Genomic DNA, 21,596 nt, shown 5'->3' on the forward strand with positions numbered 1-21,596 from the left:
AGACAAGTAACTTCCTCTTCCACTACACAGTACATTTATCTTTGCAATTTGGAAGAGGGTATGAAATGAAATTTTAATTTTTTAAATATTTGACATGTAAGTTCATTCTGGTACAAAGAAAAAAACAAAAGCACACTCCACCATTATACCTAGCACTTTTTTAAAGTTAAAATCTGGGGTGTTTTTTAATCTTCAGCTTTTATATAAACACCAATAAATTGCTTATTTAGAGTCTGTAGAAGAACCAAATTTAATAATATTTTAAAGCTACTTGTAGTTTTTATTAAAAATGTAACAAAAGTGATTTCCTGTTTATTTTATAGGAACTCATAAAGGATGGGCTGCAGTGCAAATGCGTTTGCTTCATGAGTTAGTGTATGCTTCAAGAAGAATGGGAAACCCTGCTCTTTCTGTCCGACACTTGTCCTTCCTTCTCCAAACCATGCTGGATTTTCTCTCTGATCAAGGTAGGATTTTTTAAAAGGTAAATTACTTTTTTCTGTATGATAGTGAAGATGTGATGTGATATTAATGCTTTGAAATGTATTTAAATTAACAAGTTCTAGAGGGGATTGAGTGAAAACTTTGTCCCAGGAGCACAGAAGAAAGATGAGATGCAATGGATGTGTTGTTAATTAGGCTGTAACTTTATATGCTTAACATATCTGGGAATACTCAGCAATAAATTGAACAGTACAGGTCACCATTTCTTCCTGAATTGTTTTCACCTATTTGGGAGGGCTGCTGAGAGCCCTTCCCACCCTGGTCCCAGTCTATTATTGAGACCCTGCTCCCCTCTCCTTGTATTAGGGTTCAGGGATGGGCTAAAAAATGGGTGTGATCACCACATTATACCTGGTGACAGGAGATTCAATCCCCTTTTCCCAGCTTCCTTACGGGATGCCTTCAGCTAAATCCATTTCCAACTCCTGTTAAGCAGAGAACTGTCTCCCTTCTTTAACAATTACTGTACTGGACACAGAGAGGCATCAGCAATTAGTTTTGCTTCATCCCCTCAACCCCCATTTGAGTTCCTGGATAGTTAATAGTTCCCTTCCTAATGTCAGCTAAAAATATCTGCTCTCTGGTTGAAGAGGTGTATCCCATTGTCCCTGGATAACTCTGGGACCAGGTTTTATTTTATTTTATTCTTTTATTTTTATTTTGCTGTGTAATCCACCAAATTCACCAATCCTCTGAATTTCAGATGTTTCACACATCTTCTGGCCTTGTCAACCCATGGAGGCCTGGCATCAACCCAGCATTTCCTCTACTGCAGCATTTCAGTCATTCCCAGGAAAAGGTCCTAGATCTCATTTAAATCTCTCTGTGCCCTGATGATTTAATAAACCCAATAACAAAATCTAAATAGTGTTCACCCAGGTGTACTATAATACTTTCTCATGGCTTTTTTTCTGGCTGCTAGAGTATAAAAAGGGCATTAGCTGGTCCCAGAACATGCACCTTTTGCCACGCCAACTCAGATTCACCTAGTCCCTGAGAACCAGCTGTGAATCTCTGGGAAACTGGTTGCTTGGATGTTTTGGCTCAATGCCAGTAGGCTTAAACGTTGACTATGACTAAGGCTACGTTTATGTCACAGAGGTCATGGAAGTCATGGAATCCGTGACTTTCAGAGACCTCCATGACATTCTCTGCTTCAGCTCCAGGGACTGCGGGACTCTGGAGCTGGCAGCCAGCGGGGCCCTGGCAGGGTTCCAGGTATGGGTGACAGTCTCCTGAGGGGGCCCTCCTCAGGGTTCCAGTGACAGGCGACAGCCTCGTGGGGAGGGGGACGTCTCAGGTGAGTGGTTCGGGGTGTCCCATTTTCTCTTTGAGAAATATGGTCACCCTGCAGTTCCCAGCTGCCATTGGTGAAGGGGGGCCCTGCTGCAGCTTCTAGCTGCAGCGGGGAACCCCACAGCTACCAAGGTGGTGGGGGAAACCATGAAGCTGCTGCAGCAAAAGTCAGACAAGTCACTGCTTCCGTGAATTTTTGTTTGTTGCCTGTGACATGTCCATGACTTTTACTAAAAATACCCATGACAAAATCTTAGCCTTAACTATGACCTGTTAACTTGCTCCCTGTAGAGCACCCCTCTGTTCAAAGTGACTCAGGGATGCCTCACTGCTGATATCCAGCAATGAGCTTCCAAGGGGAACTGGCCACCCTACCTGTTGGCCAGATGCACAATATTTTGCTTGCATGGCCAGTCACCAACTCCTGTGACCTGTTCACGTGATCCTGAAGGAAGGGATAAACATGAAGAGTTTAGCACATACCCCCTCATAGAATATCAGGGTTGGAAGAGACCTCAGGAGGTCATCTAGTCCAATCCTCTGCTCAAAGCAGGACCAATCCCCAACTAAATCATCCCAGCCCTAAACTATCCTTCCCAACAGGGGCTTCCTTTTATGTAATTGGATGCCACCACTGATAAGAATAACTGTCGGGCTTCTATTCTGAGCTGTTCTGTGGATGTAACTAATGCAATCTTGAATTAATGGGATACCATATCACCAGGGGAATCCAAACAATACATGCTCTTTGACATTGCCATGAACTGAAGTTTCCTTTCATGAGGTAACTCCTTTCCCTGTGAAGAAAGTGGCGCCTACACTAAGCAAGTCTGTCCTACTTTGACTGGGCAAATCCCAGCCTCCCCCATGCTTTTGTAGTGTTATGACTCACCTTGATGTCCCTTAGGTGATTTTTGAGACTGAGAGTCCGTGTCAGATAAGTTAGATCTCTCTTGCAGATCCCTGAATTCCAAAGCCCTATCTAAATCCTTTCTTGCTGAACCCTTATTAGCCCTAACAGAGAACTAAATTCTTCCACATCCCCAATATATAGAATGTTCAAAGTGCTAGTTGCTTTGCATTAAGACAGAATTGTAAATTAAGAACCAACCTTCCAGAGATCTAGAAGCACCTGAATGGCCACTGCACTGGCACTAACTCTCAAATTCTGCCGATCCCATATTCTGAGTGACTTGAAGTGGCTGTTATCAACATGGACCGCTGCCTGAATTGCCTCTCTCATGCCTGACTTAAATTCTTGCAAGTAGTCACTTCCACTAGGATGGGAAAGACCTCTCATAGGGTTTATGTTCCATCCCTTTCCTGATCCAGTAAGCACCCCTTAACAATGTTCAGCTGGACTCTGGTATCTCATGTCCCCCTTCAAGACAATACTGTTGCACTGACTAAGGAATTGTCCAACCCAATGAAAAACCTTCATGTCTTAATTTTCCATCAGTATATATGGTCTGGTTTTGATTAGGGAGGCAGCTGACTGCCAAGTGTAAAATACCCATTCCAAGGCCACCGCCTGGGATGTGAAATTGAAGGTGTCCACGCTTTGTAGTTCATGAAAAGTAATCTTCCTGGATGCCCTGGTCCTCCTAGCCAATTTCTGCAATCCTACCAGTTTATTAACAGTGAATAGAGATACCTCCCTGTATCTAACTAAGGGCTACACTCGCAACTCTCTAGTGGAGAAACTGTAGGTAGCCTTCCGGTCCTGCTTACTTGTTGGAAGCACTCATACTAGCTGCCACACTGGATTGCCCGAAAATCACACGTTCTTGCTCTGCAGTGGGAAGAGAGCCTAGCCAGCCACCCTGCCCCTACAGGAATCACTTTGCTGATTAGTGATTGATGAGAGGGTTCCTTCTGGTTGGCTGGTGTATAAATATAATTCCCCTCCACTCACCTGTGTCCATGGTGACTCAGTGCACCCACTTGGTCTGTCCTCCCTCTCTTCTCTTCCTCATATCTCAAATGCAGTAGGGCCCCTTAAAGGAGCCCCATTCCCTTTATTTCGGGACAGCCAGGCAAAGACCCATCATATTCAGTTATGGTGAGCACATTTGAGGGGGAAAAACAAGAACAAGTTATTTTGTTTTCCTCTAAAATAAAATTTTTAAAAAGAAATTAAGGAATACAGGTGAAGAACAATAGCTGATTGCAAACTGTCATTAACTCTTAACATATTAGAAGGATAAAATTTTGCACAAGCAAAAGATAACTGAAATTAATGTAATCAAGTTGATGTACCGTTTCTTAGCTTCTGTTTTGTAGTCTACGCTTCATGTGTAACATTACAACGAAATACCTTAAAACATTTTCCATCTGCAAATAGGATCGACTGCCTTATGCTGCAGTGTTTTCTTTCTCTGTACAAATTATGCATACACACAAACATAAAGGGATTGATATATGAGGGAGGATTAAAAAGTAAATTTGTGTGTTGATCAAACATTACTAAGGATTTTTATAGCTGTATGCAAGTCTTAATAGAGGGAGAATGTGTTTTAGATGACATGACTGAAACTGAGTAATAGATGCAGTTAAGAAAACATATACTCCTAGACTGAATATATTGGGAACATCTGTTGACAAGCACAATCTAATAGTTTGTTGAATAGCCTTCTAAGGCAATGGGGCAATGATGCCATCATTAAGTTTGACACATCAAACCTTAAGCAGCTGCACATAATAGAATCACAACTCAACAAGGTTTAACTAAGAACTTATTATACTTGCTGGAAGTATTGGAGGTTGGATGCACTTCTCTGAATTTCCTTCCTTTTTCTTTTGGTATTTCAAATTACATTTCAATGGAATTTGTTTGCCGGGTTGGTCCCAGGATATTAGAGATGCAAGATGGGTGAGGAAGTATCTTTTTTTATTGGATCAACTTTTGTTGATGAAAGAGACAAACTTTCAAGCTATCTAGAGCTGCTCTTTTTAGGCTTTGTCTCTTTCATCAACAAAAGTTGGTCCAGTAAAAGATTCTACCGCACCCACTTTCTCTGTGATTGGTACCTTTGTCATTAAACAGTGGTTAAAACACCAGTGATTGCCAGTGTGTTGTCAGCACATTTGATGTCAGTTGTAGAAATAATCTGATTTAACATTGGTAGGATTTTTTGAAGTGGAAAAAGGAAAATATAAACAAGGCCCAATAGGAAAACAAAAGGGGACAACTACTGTTACTCTCCTTTTGCTAGGTATATGGTTTTTTAAAAATAACACTTTTTTTTCAAAGATAAGTTCTTGGCTCCCCATAAATTAAATCGTTTTTTTCTTATTGCTATTGTTGCTTCTCTGTTTGAGATGTAGGAGAACTAGGGGAATTGAACAAAATAATTTGACATCAAGAATTGTTTTAAGAATGACTCTTTGGCAGCTCTCCAGCAGAGAGCGCAGCTCCTTTGCTCCAAATGGAGTCACTCTGTTTAGTGGTTCGAAAAAGTCATATAGAAAGGATAGCAAATAAAGACAATATTTATATGCCCAACAGACAAATGAATTCTCTTGAACTCTTAGGTAACGCTTGATATGCTGTTTTAATGATAAATTTATTTAAACAAAGTAAAGAAATATAGCCTAGTCCACTTACATATGCAATTAAAAAAACAAATAACATCTGTAAATCTTTTTTTTTTCATGTCACCTTTCATCCTTTGACAAGTAATTGGATATGGACTGAACAGAGCAGTTAACTCCCAGCATGTCTACCAACAGTGATTTCTCTTTGGTTCATTTTGTCTTTATAGCAAATTACTTTATATCTGAAGCACCAAACAGTAAGAGGAAAAAATGAACATAAAAGGGGGAGTTGGGAAACATTAAAATCCATAAAAAGGTTCATAATAAAAATATTTTGGGGAACATTTTGATATTTTTAAAACAAAAGGGATTGTCTCATCTATTTATTGCTTCATGATAGTATTTTAGTGCCAGATTTTTAATAGAATTTAGGCGTATAACTCCTGTTGATTTCAATGGGAAGTAGGTGGTTAAATACCTTTAAAATTTGGCTCTCAGACATGAATCAATTCATCCTTACAACATCTCTGTTTTAGGAACAAAAGAGAGCACGCAAACTATCATTCCAGTTTTACAGATGGGGAACAAAGGCACCAACAGATGAAGTGACCTGTCCAGTATCCAACAGGAAGTCTGTGGCAGAGCTATGAACTGAACACAGATAACCACAGTCACATTTCTGTGCTTTAGCCACAAGACCAACATTCCTTTCTAGGAATAGATGTCAAGGGGAAGCAAGTTCCATATCCTGGGACCTGCCACAGCAAATACATGATTGTCTGCCAACCTAATTTGCAGTGGTGGGATCCCTACAGGCTTGTTTAATATTTAATGTGTGGTTCTATCAATTTAAAAAGCATCTCTGCTATTCACCATAAATTTAGGATATATTCATGATTGGTTATAGCTAATGAATACTAGTGCAAAGTGATATGTTCTGCAGTAACTGTTTAATTTAAACAAAATTAAAAGTTCCTCTGGCATAGCAAATTACTTTGCTTTTTTTTTTTTAAGTTCTTTCGGTCAAAGAACCAGAAAAATGTTTTCTGCGGTGTTGGTATATGCATTTTAATAATGAAGTAGCTGGCTAGGTCTGAGAAGAATGAGAGAATCAGGAATATGAATGTGTAGTTCATAGTGTTCTCCTAGGAAAACCTTTTACTGTAAAGATGGATTAAGATGCTGCTTTGCATAGTTGATGCACGAAACTAAACTGCAAAATGGCAAACTCTTGATTCTTTTCATTTATTTGAAACAAAGCTGGAGCTGTTGATTATATCAGAGTACCAAACTAAGGCACTAATATTCAGCTTTTTATAATTTGAATGTACAGCATTATGCCACTTATTAGTGCAGTTGTTACTTTAGGAACTGCTTATTGTTTCCTTTATTCTATAAGCTGTTTTCAGAACATCTACCGGGTGTTTTTTGTCACTCATAACTTTCTAAAAAATTCACTTCTTAGGCTGAAATTATCAGGGCCTGGTGACTGACTAAAGGTTAATTGTTTTGGAAAGTTTGAACCAAAATGATATAGCTGTTTTTGAGCATATGAATAAGAACTTTCTGCTTGCTAGAATTCTTGAAATATTTTTTTTCTTACAGTAGACAAAGCTGGGGATAGAAATTTGGAGGTTGGTAATGCTCACTGAAAAATGCTTTTGGATGTTCTGATTTTAAATTGATTTCGATTTGGAAGAGTTAGGAGACTTTGAAAATAAGACTGCACAGTACATTTTTAATAATTGCACTTTTAGAACAATTTTGCAAGGAAGGTAATCTGTTGCACATAGTCGCTTCTTATTTAGCTGTACAGTGAACAAGGAATTATTCAGGAATATCTGCTACTGAATAGCAACTATGTGTGAGCGCGCTCACATTCCAGAATAAGAGTGCCTTGTTCCTGTTTCGTTTAACACATTTTCATGGGTTAAGCAAAACAGAAATAATCAGGAACAACTGTTGCTGAATAACTCCATGTGTAGACAAGTCCTTAATTACGGAGCCATACTATGACTCTGAGGCCCATTGGTGCCAACAGGTAATGGGATCATTGTTCTCTACAAGCAGCCCCTGTCTTAGATCTGACAAACTCACTACACCTAATACACCACTTTCTTGGTGTTTATCCAGGAACGATAGCATGTGAGGTCTACTGAAAACTTGTAACTTACCACTACTCATAATAATTGTCAGATGTGTGTATGGGTAATATTTATGGAATAATGTAACTATATAGAAAAGTATGCCTTATGGTCTTGGACTAAAAGTTTGTCACCAAGGAATCATATACCTTGGTGATGGCCTATTGAAGTGGGAGTGATTTAATGCAAAGTTAAATTGTCTACCTTAGCTCCACCCCAGAACAGTCCATGGAAAACTGTCAAAGATAACTTCAACCAATTGAAATCACTTTGAGGTAAAAAGTGACACACATGGGGTCGCCCTGTCTGCAAATAAAGACAAAAGACTGATTCACTATATTACAGAGTGGAGAAAGACACTCTACATCCATTCACTGAGGAGACATCTTATTGAGTTGGGGTGTTTCATGAAAGATTAGATCCTGGTTCCTGTCAAGCCATACAGTTCTGCAACAGACTGAACTTTGGGAGAAAAACCTACTTTATTTGACAGGAAAAATAACTATTAGTGTAGGGCAGGGGTGGACAAACTACGGCTTGTGGGCCACATCCAGCCCACCAGCCGTTTTAATCCGGCCCTTGAGCTCCCGCTTGGCAGCGGGGTATGGGGCTTGCTCTGCTCTGGCGCTCCAACCAGGGAGCAGGGTCATGGGCCACTCTGCCCGGCTCCCAGAAGCAGCGGCATGTCCCCCCCCCCTCCTGCTCCTATGAACAGGGGCAGTAGGGGTCTCCACTCCACATGCTGCCCCCACAGCTCCCATTGGCCATGCAGCCAATGGGAGCTGCAGAGGCGGTGCCTGCGACAGGGCAGCGCACAGCAGAGCTGCCTGGCTGCACCTCTGTGTAGGAGCTGGAGGGGGGACATGCAGCTGCTTGAGGTAAGCGTCTCCCTGAGCCTGAGCCGCCCCCGAATCCCTTGGTCCCAGCCAGGAGCACTCTTCTGCACCCCAAACCCCTCATCTTCAGCCCCACCCCAGAGCCTGCACCCCCAGTTGGAGCCCTCACCTCCTGGTACCCCTGCCAAGGCCCAGAGCCCCCTCCCACACCCCAACCCCAATTTCATGAGCATTCATGGCCCGCCATACAATTTTTATACCCCGATGTGGTCCTCAGGCTAAAACGTTTGACCACCCCGGTATAGTGCCTAGTTTATGTGGAATTGTTTTGTGTTGTAACTATTTGTTTCCATCACTCTTACTTCTATTGGAATCTCGTAGTCTTTCTTAAATAAACTTTTTTTTTTAATAAGTGCTGTTCATTGTACAAGAGTGGTGATATAAGGTAAAAGTGGCAAACTGGAGTACACTGCTCCTTTGGAAGCAGAGGATCTGGGATATTTGTGAATAGCCAGTGTGGACATCACAAGAGAACCCTTAAAGGGGAATCTGGAGCTGGGGTGCACTTCTTCTTAAACTGCAAGATAAGGACAAGGCTGGCATAGCCTGGAGGAGCATGTTTGAGTGGATGAAAGTCTGGTGGTGTTAGGGAGCTAACACCCAGCTGCCACAGGCAAGACACGCTCTTTTGTTGGAGGTGAGGGGGTAACTTAGTGACCCTCAGTTCTGGGTACCACAAGAACCGTGTCACATGCCTTACTTAGGCCTGGTCTACACTACATGGTGAGTTTGACACACACAGCTTATATCAACCTAGCTGTGGACACTTCCCTTAAATTTGGCTCCTGCTGACATAAGTGCCTCTCTATGCTGAAACACCACCTCCCCACTGGTGTAGAGTCACGGTTGATAAAATTAGGTGAACACAATGTCAGTGTAGACACTGCATTGCTTATGTTGACTGGTACTGGCCTTCAGGAGCTGTCCCACACTGCTCCATGTTCACAGTACAATCAATACAAGCACTTCTGACAAGGATGTACACTGCTGACACAAGGAAACAAGTGCACGCGCGCACACAAGCGAGTTAATAACTGCAGTGGCTGTATGCTCAGTGAGGTAGGTTGAGATTTTGTAGAGTAGACCTGACCTTGTTTTTTCCTTTAGTAATAAATATACATAGTTGTATGAATCGTGTTTGTTTTTCATCATGGTGTCTCCTTACGCATGGTAAGAACCTAATGTGACTTAAAATAGTGTCACATCCCTAGATTTGCTTGGGCAGACTATTAAGATTTGACCTATAAATTTTTGTTTTCCTAGATTATAGGTTTTTAGTAATTTTGGGGATAAAATTACTTGGCACTTTATACCTTAAAAACACTCTTTTGTTCCCCACAGGCTGGAGAAAGAAGAGTCATGGTTTGGCCAACTCTCATATTCATTAAGTGTTGGGATTGACCTGTGGAAATGCCCACTCTTGAAAGAGGGGCCCCAGCTGCAGCAATTCTGCAGTGATGGGAAGGGAAAATAATCCTTTCAGGTTTTCCTTAGTTACACAGAGCGGGGAAAGAAAAAGAAGCACGGTTCTGTATAGAAGCAGCATTAATTTTTTTAATTTTCACTTTAAAAAAAGTTGCTAGCTGTTCTTTAATCACTGCCCCATGGTGAATAAAATGAAAGGGTGTTTAAATACAGCAGGCTAATCCTTGTGAACGGTGTTGTTAGTAGAATATTTACGGTTTCTATACAGGGTCTTGGTCTAATGTGGGTAGGGAGAATGATTGAGGATTTCTTCTTCATACTCCCTCTTCTTCAAATAAAAATTTTAAATTGCTCAGTCTTGGATTGTTTTGAATTTACTTAATGTTTTTGATTCCGCGGCTTCAGTCTTGTTGTGGACACACTTTTTTTGCCTGGTTGGATTTATTTTAACAGATAATATTGAATTGGCTGGGCTGCATAATGAATTCATATACAACTTAGTATTGTAATTCTGCACAGTAGAAATAACTTTGCGGCTCTGACATAAAAAAGTTAAGGGGCTTATTTGTGGGGAAAAAATGAGCTAGTTGGGTTTCTCCCCTAATCTTTGTAGGGAGGACTGGGGGGAGGGATAGCTCAGTAGTTTGAGCATTGGCCTGCTAAACCCAGGGTTGTGAGTTCAATCCTTGGGGGGTGGGGAGGCATTTAGGGATCTGGGGTAAAAATTGGGGATTGGTCCTACTTTGAGCAGGGGGTTGGACTAGATAACCTCCTGAGGTCCTTTCCAATCCTGATATTCTATGATTTAAACCTAAAATACTAGGGAGTGAGGAGTAAGTGCATAAGTACTCCAGTGTGCTATTCTTGGGTTTATGGTGTTTTAAACTAAGTTGTTCAAGTAACTAATGTGTTAATGCTGTTTTGGGGGAAAAAAGCTATGAATGAAAACTTCAGGGACTTGGTAAAATTTCATTAAAATGCACTTTAAATATGGTAAAACTTGTTTTAAAAGAGCAGCACCATGTTTTTGAAAAGTGAACAAGCCATGTTTGCTTTTGTAACAGAGTACATAGGCATTAGTTTTGTGAAAAATTTAATTCAAATGCTTTAAAATTGAAAAATTTACAATTTGGCTTGTAAATTAATATTTAAATTTTAAAAGTTGGAGTGCTTGTTAGAGAGCAATCCAAGTATAAAGAGAGTGTATTGTAAGTGGTATTTTTCATAATGAGGTAATGGGTGACCTTATTACTTACAAGTGGGAGAGTAAAGGGTACTCCCTATAGAGTACAAATAAAATTCAAATTCTCAATGAGTTGTCTCAGTTCAGGGCAACTGTACCTGTATTTCCCCGCTTCGTGGTCCAGAAAGGGTACCCACCTTAGGCGCTCTGTTCCTCAGCAGTCACCTCTTTTGCATAGAAATGCATATCTCTCTCCTTTCTGATCAGAGGTTTTCTAGGCTGCCTGATTCCCTCCTTACGTAGTGAGAACCCCAGCAGTCTCACTGCATAGGCAGGCCTGCCATGCTTTCTCTCCAGAGGCTATAAACTGCATAATTGTGCACAGTTATAAGGTACCACCCAGCTTTTCCTAAGCAAGCACATTTATTTTTAAGGTGAAAGCATTACAGATGTTGCCTTGTCATCTCCCATTTTTTCTCCCATTACAACTTCCCTTACCACTACCTATGTGTAAATCTCATGTAAAAAGTATGTACTTACGTTAGATTGTTCTTTAGAACAAATACTGTCCAGATTCTGACATTTGTTAGAGCTACATTACAAATGCTACCTTCTATCTACTGTCCTTTGCTTGAACAGTGAAATCCCTAGCTTTTTTCATGTATTGATAATTTACTATATTGAAGATATCTTTTAAAGGAAGACAGTTGCCTTTCCGTATTGCTCAAATAATCCTAAAAGCATGGTTCTAGATTGAGAAATATATATTATCTGTGTTTGCAGGATTATTGTTTTATAAATTATTTGTTCTCATACTTCCATGAGTAGGAAAAGAAAATAGTGTGTATATTTGAGCAATTGGGTGCTTGATGTAAGATATATTAAGCACTAGTTTTTACCTTCACTCATAAAGCTTCATTTTAACAGTATTGTCAAAGAAATCTGTCCCCCACTCCTTCTTCTTTTTTTATTTTATTAGGAGAAAGGTTTTTATTGTGGCAAACTTTAAGTATGACCTATTTCTGATTCCAAACAGTATTAAACTTACCACTTTTTATTCCTTATACTTAACAAATTTTATTTCAATTTTTTTTTTCTGAGGACAAACATTTTGGAATATGTTGGTTTAGGAGATGATAATTAACAGAGCAATTGAGGCATTGTGTACACTGAGTTTTGCTGGTATAGCTATGCTGGCAAAATCCTCCAAGTGTAGACTCAGCTTTTTCTGGCAAAAATGTGCTTTTGCTGGTATAGGTTATACTGATTTGGTGGGCAAAATAGGATATACTAGCAAAAGTACTTTTATGCCAGTATAACTGGAGTTAGTACACTAGAACTTTTGCTGACATAAATATCTCAAAAATCACAACGCAAACCAACATTGCTGTGTTGGCAAAAACTTATAGCGTAGACTTGGCCTTAGTTATGTCAAACTCCAGAATAAAAAGCAAGAAATATTCTTTTTATTGAAGGCTATAATTAATAAAATTGATTTTATATTTTGAATCTATTGAAAGCCTAGATACTTCATGCAGGATTATCTAACTAAGTTTTTAAGACCAGGGCATCATAATATCTATCAAAGTATAATTTGAGCCTTTTGGAAGCAGTTATATTGAATATTTGGAAGCAGAAGCTTGATATCCAAATACTTGCTGCTTCTACTAAATAGTACAAGAATGTGGTGAGTCTAGGTAATCCTGCCTTAGTGCAGGGGAATGGACTAGTTGTTCTCCGTGTCCCTTCCAGCCCTGTATTTCTGTGATTCCAAGTCCTGCAGACAGAGCAGCGCACTGTGTTAAAAGGAAAAACCTGATTTTTAGTACTGTCATTGTTTTTTTCATGATTAAAATAAGTGTCCGGATATTAAATATTAGTGGGTTGGTAGTGACAACTGTGTTAAGGTTATCTAATGCTTCCCATTATAACACCTTATTTTTAATATTTTGCAATAGGATATAAAGAACCCAACTGGGTTAAGAGCTTAGTTGTGCCAGACACTGTACAACCATATAAGGTGACACAATATCTGCCCTGAAGAGCTCTCAATCTTAAGACCATTAGAGAACTCTGTTTGCTAGTAATTTCCCTTGAAATAACTTTCTAGAGGAGCAAAAGTACACTGTGAGCCACATAGGAGCTTGCTGGGAATTCAAGTGTGGTTGTAAACCCCTAAAATAATTCAGGGAATTTTAATGCTAAACTATTGTGATTCTATGGGTTATCGTTGTTGGTACCTAAGAGTGCTACTGCATAGGTGGTTTAATTGTGAGCTTTCTTTAGTTGTTGTATTACATGAAAGAAGATTCTGCTACTGAAAACATACTGCAGAAAATCTGGGCCTTTGTTTTAATATAGCTCAGTACTGGAAAATATTGTCTAGTTACAATGTGTAATTTGAGCTAATGACAGAAGGTTAAAGTTATATTAGGGCAGTCAGGAGAACACATTTAGCAGTGTGAATATATCTATTGCTTTGTTATCCACTGATTTTGTAGTTCTGGCAAGATTAGTTTACAAACAGATGCTATATATATTTTTTTTATACCGTGCTCATCACTGTACTCTCTGAATGCCTTCCAGTAGTGCATTAAGCAACATGACTACACATGTTCTCTCATCCTCTCCCTAGATGGAGAAGCATGTGTAGTGGAGTGTCTTGTTTGGTAGTGTGCGCCTTTAAAAAAACAAACAACCAAAAACATAAGAGTGGCCATAGTGGGTCAGACCAATGGTCCATCCTATTTTCTGACAGTGGCTGGTGCCAGATGCTTCAGAGGAAATTAACAGAACAGGGCACTGTCAAGGTTCCTTCCCCACTCTGAACTCTAGGGTACAGATGTGGGGACCTGCATGAAAAACCCCCTAAGCTTATTTTTACCAGCTTAGGTTAAAACTTCCCCAAGGTACAAACTATTTTACCTTTTGCACTTGGACTTTATTGCTGCCACCACCAAGCGTCTAACAAATATATAACAGGGAAAGAGCCCGCTTCGAAACATCTTTCCCCCCAAAATCCTCCCAAACCCTACACCCCCTTTCCTGGGGAAGGCTTGATAAAAAATCCTCATCAAGTTCCATAGGTGAACACAGACCGAAACCCTTGGATCTTAAGAACAATGAAAAAGCAATCAGGTTCTTAAAAGAAGAATTTTAATTGAAGAAAAAGTAAAAGAATCACCTCTGTAAGATCAGGATGGTAAATACCTTACAGGGTAATCGGATTCAAAACACAGAGAAGATACTGGGGCAAGTCAATGTAAGCCACATCAACTCCAGCTATATTAGTCACGTAGCTAGAGTAGCGTAATTTAGGTTGACTTACCCAGTAGTGAAGCCAAGCCCTAAGCTAGGGAAGCCTAGGAAACAAGAGACTGCATGGAGTGGGAATGATAAGACTTTTTGTTTTGGGAATTTTGAAATCTGTTTTTGACAGACTCTGATGCTAGCCTAGTGAAGAGTGAATTAAAAGGGTTTGGGGCTGATAAGGGGACTGGAAACTGAGTTTTTAAAGGGGAACTATAGGCGGGTTATGGCCACAGTACTATGTACCCACTCTATTGTCAAACTTTTCAACTATTCCATTATTCTTCCAATTTCAATATCAACAGTATTTTTATAAGGCTCCTCACGTCCTTATTGTTGAACTTTTTTTCCTGTTGATGATTTTTAAAATATTCATCATGAATATTCTTTATTTTTTAATTTTATCATTATTAACATAGTAAACTGTTTTGTAAACCTCTATTTGTTACCTTCTAAAGACCCATTTGTGTTTGATCAGTCTTTCCATTATCTGTGTATTTAGTTTGTTCTAAATCTGAAAATGGTTACCACACATCATACAGTCTACTTGATCTCGATATAAGGCTGTTTGTCATTTTTTCTGCTGAAAGAATTTCCCTTTTTCTCTCTGCTATTAATGTTGAGAGCTGTTCTTTTCCAGAAACAAGCTATTTTAATCACCTGACAGTTTTGAGTCCATTTAATCTCATCCCTGTCTTCATATTGTTGAACTTATTTTTTTATATTGTTCATGATCATCTGTTTTTTGAAGTGAATCTTATTATTCTTAACCCATTTGGTTAGCATAGATTAATTCTTCTATTTTGTTTCTGCCTTAGAATTTTCAGGGAAAAAGTGAATCTGACTGTGTATTATTTGGTATGTCTTCCTCTGTCATATTTGTTTACAGTAGAGGTTTTTGAACAGTCCCTCGTGAAGCCACATTTACCAATTTTTCCTTCCATTCCTCCTTTTCAGCAAGATTGTTACATCTACCTGTGTGAGAAGCTTCAGGGGACTAGAGACACCAAGTTGAGCTCTCTTAACCTCTTCACATTTCCTCCTCCGAGCTCTACTAACCCTTTTTAAGTTAGCCCCCCTCTTCCAGGCAAGTCTAGTCAGACCTTCTGTCTGAGCCTCCGACTCCCTGTTCCTGTGACTGCCCTTTCACAATTCCCAGAGCTCCGCTTTCCAATTGTCACCTTGAGCAATCACCCCAGAGGCTCCACCCTTCTCTGATGACATCGCTCCTGGTGATATCACCAGTCTCAGCATTTTCTTCAGAGCATATTTTGTAGGAAGAAGATCAAAAAGAAGATATACTGCTGGGTGCACCGAGACATAGAGGCTTAGACTTCTGCGCAGAAGTGCTACCCAGACTACTCATTCAGAACTTCGGGGTGTTTAAAATTGAAGGTTTGTCAGTTGCCTCCTGTGAGGAGAGGAAACAGGATCACAGAGGTAGTTGGAGAGCTAGATTGTGATCAGAATGGGAAGCACTGCTGGTCTGTTATAAATTTGGCCATCCCTATTGGAGTAAGAAGTAGGTTATTGAACACATTTATTATCTTAGGGGCTTTTTTCAGGTTAAAAGATGAATGTTTTGTCAAACCCAGACATTGCAGGCGTAGTCAGTCAATGGGTCTTGAAGACAAATGCAGGCCCCTCAAAAAAGAGTTTAAAAAAAAAAAAGCAGCAGCCCAGGTAGCTTGATATTGACAGGCAAACGTCCTGAGAGGGATAAAAAGGCTCTACTAATGACCCAGAGACATTGAGTAAGGTATGTGCCCAAAAAAGGGTAGCTCATGACACTGTCTCTATAGGGAGACCTAGGATAGGTCCAGCTGCTACTTCTGTGGGGCTGACTCTCACGGCACGTCTACACTGGCAAAGTTACAGCACCGGCAGTTACAGCAGAATGGAAATGGCTGTTGTGTGTTCACACTGACAGCTGCTTGTGCAATAGTGTGTTCACACTTGGGGCACTTGTAGCTCTGTTTGGAGTGGTGCACTCTGGGCAGCTATCCCACAGAGCACCACTCTCTTTTGCCGCTAAGACTTGTGGGAATGTAGGGGGTGGGGGTTGCGGGACATCCTGGGTCCTGTCCCAATGCCCCGTGATGCATTGCTTTGCATCCCAGAAATCCCTGTGCTTCCATCCGCATTTGATGCCATCTTTCAACGGTTTGTGTACTGCATGCCTTGCCTCTTTCGGGCAGCAGGAATGGATCCTGAACTGCTTGCTCTGACCAACACATCACGAGTGGCAGTGGAGTTATTCCTTAAACTACAAAGGCAAGAGAAGTGTGATGTTAACCTCACCACACGTAGTAGCTATGACACGAGATTGCTTGTGGCATTCACGGAGGTGCTGACCGGAGTGGAGTACTGCTTTTGGGCTCGGGAAACGAGCACTGAGTCCTATTGGGATCTGGCTGGTGAATCTTGCCCATATGCTCAGGGTTCAGCTGATCACCATATTTGGGGTCAGGAAGGAATTTTCCTCTAGGGCAGATTGGAAGAAGCCCTGGAGGTTTTTCACCTTCCTCTGTAGCATGGGGCACGGGTCACTTGCTGGAGGATTCTCTGCTCCTTGAAGTCTTTAAACCATAATTTGAGGACTTCAGTAGCTCAGACATAGGTGAGAAGTTTATCGCAGGAATGGGTGGATGAGATTCTGTGGCCTGCATTGTGCAGGAGGTCAGACTAGATGATCATAATGGTCCCTTCTGACCTTTAATATCTATGAATCTATCCTAATGCATGTCTGGGATGATGAGCAGTGGCTGCAGAACATTTACATGAGGAAAACCACATTCATGGGACTGTGTGATGAGCTCACCCCAGCCCTGCGGTGCAAGGACACGAGAATGAGAGCTGCCCTGTTGCTGGAAAAGCACGTGGTGATTGCACTGTGGAAGCTGGCTACTCCAGACTGCTACCGATCAGTCGCTAACCAGTTCGGAGTGGGAAAGTTGACCGTTGGAGTCACGTTGATGGAAGTGTGCAGGACCATTTGTCGCATCCTGCTCCGAAAGACTGTGATTCTGGGCAATATGTGTGACATTGTGGATGGCTTCCTTAACTGTGGAGGGATGATAAATGGCACGCACATTCCAATTCTGGCACCAGACCACCGAGCTACCGACTACATTAATCGCAAGGGGTATTTCTCAGTGGGTTCTCCAGGCACTTGTGGATCACTGTGGGCATTTCAGACATTAACGCAGGCTGGTCTGGAAAGGTGCATGACTCACACATCTTTCAGAGCACTGGGGTGTTCAAGAAGCTGCAGGCAGGGACTTTCTTCCTGGACCAGAAGATCACCATGGGGGAAGTCGAAATGCCCATTGTGATCCTCTGAGACCCTGCCTACCCCTTAATGCTGTGGCTTATGAAGCCATACACGGGGCAACTTGACAGCAGCAAGGAGCAGTTCAACAGGGGGTAGGGATAGCTCAGTGGTTTGAGCATTGGCCTGCTAAACCCAGGGTTGTGAGTTCAATCCTTGAGGGGGCCATTTAGGGATCGGGGCAAAAATTGGGGATTGGCCCTGCTTTGAGCAGGGGGTTGGACTAGATGACCTCATGAGGTCCCTTCCAACCCTGATATTCTATGATTCTAACAGGCTGAGCAAGTGCAGAACGGCTGTTGAGTGTGCATTTGGCCATTTAAAGGCCTGCTGGCGATGCCTGTATGGGAAGCTGGACCTTGCCGATGACAATATTCCTATGTTTATAGCCGTGTGCTGTATGTGCCATAATATTTGTGAAGGGAAGGGTGAAAGCTTCACTTAGGGCTGGACCGCAGAGGCTCAACGCCTGGAGGCTGAGTTTGAACAGCCAGAGACCAGGGCTATTAGAGGGGCACAGCACGGGGCCATAAGGATCAGGGATGCCTTGAGGTAGCAATTTGAAGCTGAAAGCCACTAATATTCGTTGCTATGCTTGGGATTGCAGTGCTTGTAATGCTAGGAGGTGATTGGTGCACATGATGCAAGAAGGGGGCTTAATGTTATTGGATGTTGCTTTGCAGTGCTCTTTTTGCTTTCACTTAATAGAATAAAGATTGCTTTCAAACCAACACAATTCTTTTAGTAAAAGACAACAGTCGGAGGAGAGAGTCAAACGGAAACATTCATCAGCAGGGTGGGGGATGGACAAAAGGAAGGTCTCCAGAGCAGGGGTCCCGGGACAGCTACAGATTTGTATATGTCCAGGGATCATACCCAACCTTCACCTTTGGAGTACAGTGCAGTGGGTGCTGTACTTCAGCAGGGCCAAATTGCAGAGGGATGGGTGTTGAGTGCAGTCAGTAGTGGGAGTCCACAGTGCTGGACTGTGAGGAGGGAGGAGTGGAATGCAATGCTGTGGGTAGAGAGGGGAGCCAGGAGGTTGATAAATGTTTTGGCGGTGTGTGGGGGATGCATGGGAAAGAGTTTTGCGACAGCAGCTGCAGGGGGGGGCAGGCACAGAGCTGCTTGGTTTGAAGAGCTAGTATCACCTGGAGCATGTCCACTTGGCACTCCATAACATTCAAGAGCTGCTCTGTGGCTTCTTTCTGGTGTGTCATGTTCTCCTTTCAGTCCCTCTTCTCGCTGTCCTGCCACTCCTTCAGTTCCTGTTTCTCGGCGGCAGAGTGCATCATAGCCTCATGGAGAAAGTCCTCCTTAGTTCTTCTTGGCCGCTTTCTAATTCTGCAGTTTCTCCGCCAATAACAAAGAGGGAGGCTGGGCTCCCAAAGTCATCTCTGTGAAGTTTAAATGCAACATTGTACAGAAGCAGTATTTGTTTGCAACACAGACAACACTGGTTCAGTGCTTTAAAACACAGCCAGTATTCATACACCTGTCACTAACTGGCTGACCCCAGGCAAGCACACATGAGCCACAAGACCCACAAAATGGTGAGTAGCTGCAGGGGCAGGGTAAATCACTCTTCCCAGACCCTGCTGTACACTGGGCACATGGTTCTTGGGGAGAGCCAGCACTGTAGGGGCGGCTTGATAATCATTCCTGTCCCCATACTTTCCACAGGATGTGATCATTATGGAAGATGTCTCGCTGCTGAGGGTGAGCAGGAAGTCAAGGGAGGGTCGTCTTCAAAACTGCTGCTTCTGCCCTGGCCCCATGCAGCTCGCCTGTGTGCAGCAATGGTGCCCCCCGTGATGGCAAAGTGGCGTGGGAAAGTTATCGTTAATGGGGCAAGAAACAAAGCAGCTCTGTCGAGGAACCTATGGCAGCAGATTGCCCAGTATCTCCACGAGAGTTTCCTGGAGCTCTGTGAGGGAGATTCCCGTGAAGTGAGGGAGTCTATCAAGAGCCTGTTCTGCTGCTCAGACTAGGCATGCCGTAGGAGAGAAGCCTGCTTTCTGCAACCCTCCTGCCCCCAACAACTTGCTTCAGCAATTCCCAAAATCAGATCTACTTATCAGGGGCCTCTTCTCCTGTTTGTGCTTTGCCAAGATCCGACTGCTGTGACTGGCTAGGTTCCTCTGGGATAGAAAAGAGCTCCTGACTGCATGCATCTCTGGCCTCCAAGTCATCCTCTGTCTCTGGTTCCCACTCCCCCTCTTCGTCCAAGATTTCGTACTCCTGGCTTGGAGTTGGCTCCTGGCACGCGAGCCAACGAAGTATCCAGAGGGGGTCTTTGCAGTGGAGGTGGGGTCGCCACCAAGTATTGCGTCCAGCTCTTTGTGGGCACAGCACCGGAGTGGCTGTTTGCCTCCCGTGCCTTGTGGTAGGCATTCCGTAGCTCCTTCACTTTTACCCTACACTGCAATGTGTCCTGGTCATGGCCGCTTTCTATAATGCATTGTGAAATCTGTCCTTAGGTGGTATAACTCCTACGGCTGGAGCGCAGCTGGGACTGCACAGCCTCCTCTCACCAAATGCCGATGAGGTCCAGCAGCTTGGCATTGCTCCAAGTGGGCGATCGCCTGGTGAATGGAGCAGGCATGGCCACCTGGAAAGATGTGCCGAGACCACTGCACGCATCACCGAGCAAACAGGAAGGGGACTTTCAAATTTGCAAAGGAATGTACAGGGTGGGGATGATGATTGGTCACCTGAGGGCAGGGCAGTAGAGTTCAAACCAATGACCAGAGAGGTGAGAACAGGCATTTTGGGACACCTCCTGGAGGCCAGTTACGGTGCTGTAATCGTCATGGTGTCGACACTGGCACTGCACCGCAGCGCTGTAGCCCCGGCACAGAAAGCTCTACGCCTCTCATTGCGGTGTTTTTACAACGCTACAACGGCGCGGTTTCTGCACACTAAGTGGCTTGGCAGTGTGTACACCTCGGGAATTACAGCGCAGAAAGCTGCTTTACTGTGCAGAAACTTGCCAGTGTAGACAAGGCCTCAGAGTATCCTGATTGGCACTTCTTTTCTTCCTTTTCTCCCCGCATGAGTTCCATTGCCCTTTTAGCAAAGGGAAAGGGTAAGTCAGACATCATGGAACTTACGTTTTTTGGCTGTCCTTTTGCAGTCTCTGATCCAATCCCATCATGCCTTGGAGGTCAAAAGGCTTCCTGCTGCCACTTATTCCTTTTTTTTTTTTTTTAAAACTTGTCAGAACCTCTGGCTGAGATAGGAACCCAGGAGGTTACATGAGCAACACAAATGCAGTTGTTTCCCAGTATAATCAATGATATGAATGATTCTTCAGCATTACAGATGGTTTTATATAGTCACTGTGTTTTTTGTAGAACAAAGAGGCCAGCTAAATGTTTGTTTGCCAGAGTATTGTTAGGGTTGCTAGGCATCCAGTTTTTGACCGGGATGCCCAGTCAAAAAAGGGACCCTGGCGGTGCTGGCCATTATACTAAATTGAAAATGCACCGTTAAGTGAAGGGGTTGACTGCCCACACTTATCTGAGTTCCCTTTCTCTTCGTCAGGCTCATCCATGCTTGCTTGATGGGACTGGCTAGACTGCTGCGGAGTCTCAAACAGATACTGATTCACATCATAGGTGGAGTCCTCTGCTGTGTCTTCTCCTCCTCCTCCTTGCTGTTCATGGCAGGGTCTCTGTCTCAGGCTCCTCTATTCCGGACAGGAGTGCATCTAGTGCATGGAGCCGAAGCGGTTGTTTGGGCAGTTGCACACAACAAGAGTGAGCTACTAGTTGTACTGATTTCAGGATAGGTTTATTCAAGGGGAGTGTTATAAACTTTTCAAGACAGAATGGTCCTTGTGTAGTGCCAAGCCCAGTGGGGTCTTCCTACCTGATTTATATCTCCGAGGGGTTACTGCAGCACAAAGAATATTTTGACAAGTCAGTAATTTGGGGTTTGTTTAGTGCTCCTCACTTTCTAAATGGTTT

At 42.5% G+C, this 21,596-nt stretch overlaps 1 protein-coding gene across 4 annotated transcripts in view; it reads left to right on the forward strand.

Annotated features, from left to right (window-relative positions):
- The window catches only part of TRAPPC9 (trafficking protein particle complex subunit 9), an 806,604-nt gene that overhangs the window by 55,829 nt on the left and 729,179 nt on the right, over positions 1-21,596 (forward strand). For all 4 annotated transcript variants that reach the window (XM_074943804.1, XM_074943805.1, XM_074943807.1 and 1 more), the window contains one exon: positions 324-467. In XM_074943804.1, the coding sequence (XP_074799905.1) occupies positions 324-467 (144 nt within the window). The remainder of the gene's footprint in view (positions 1-323; positions 468-21,596) is intronic.

This window comes from Natator depressus, chromosome 2, assembly GCF_965152275.1.
Source record: "Natator depressus isolate rNatDep1 chromosome 2, rNatDep2.hap1, whole genome shotgun sequence".
NCBI lineage: Eukaryota > Metazoa > Chordata > Testudines > Cheloniidae > Natator > Natator depressus.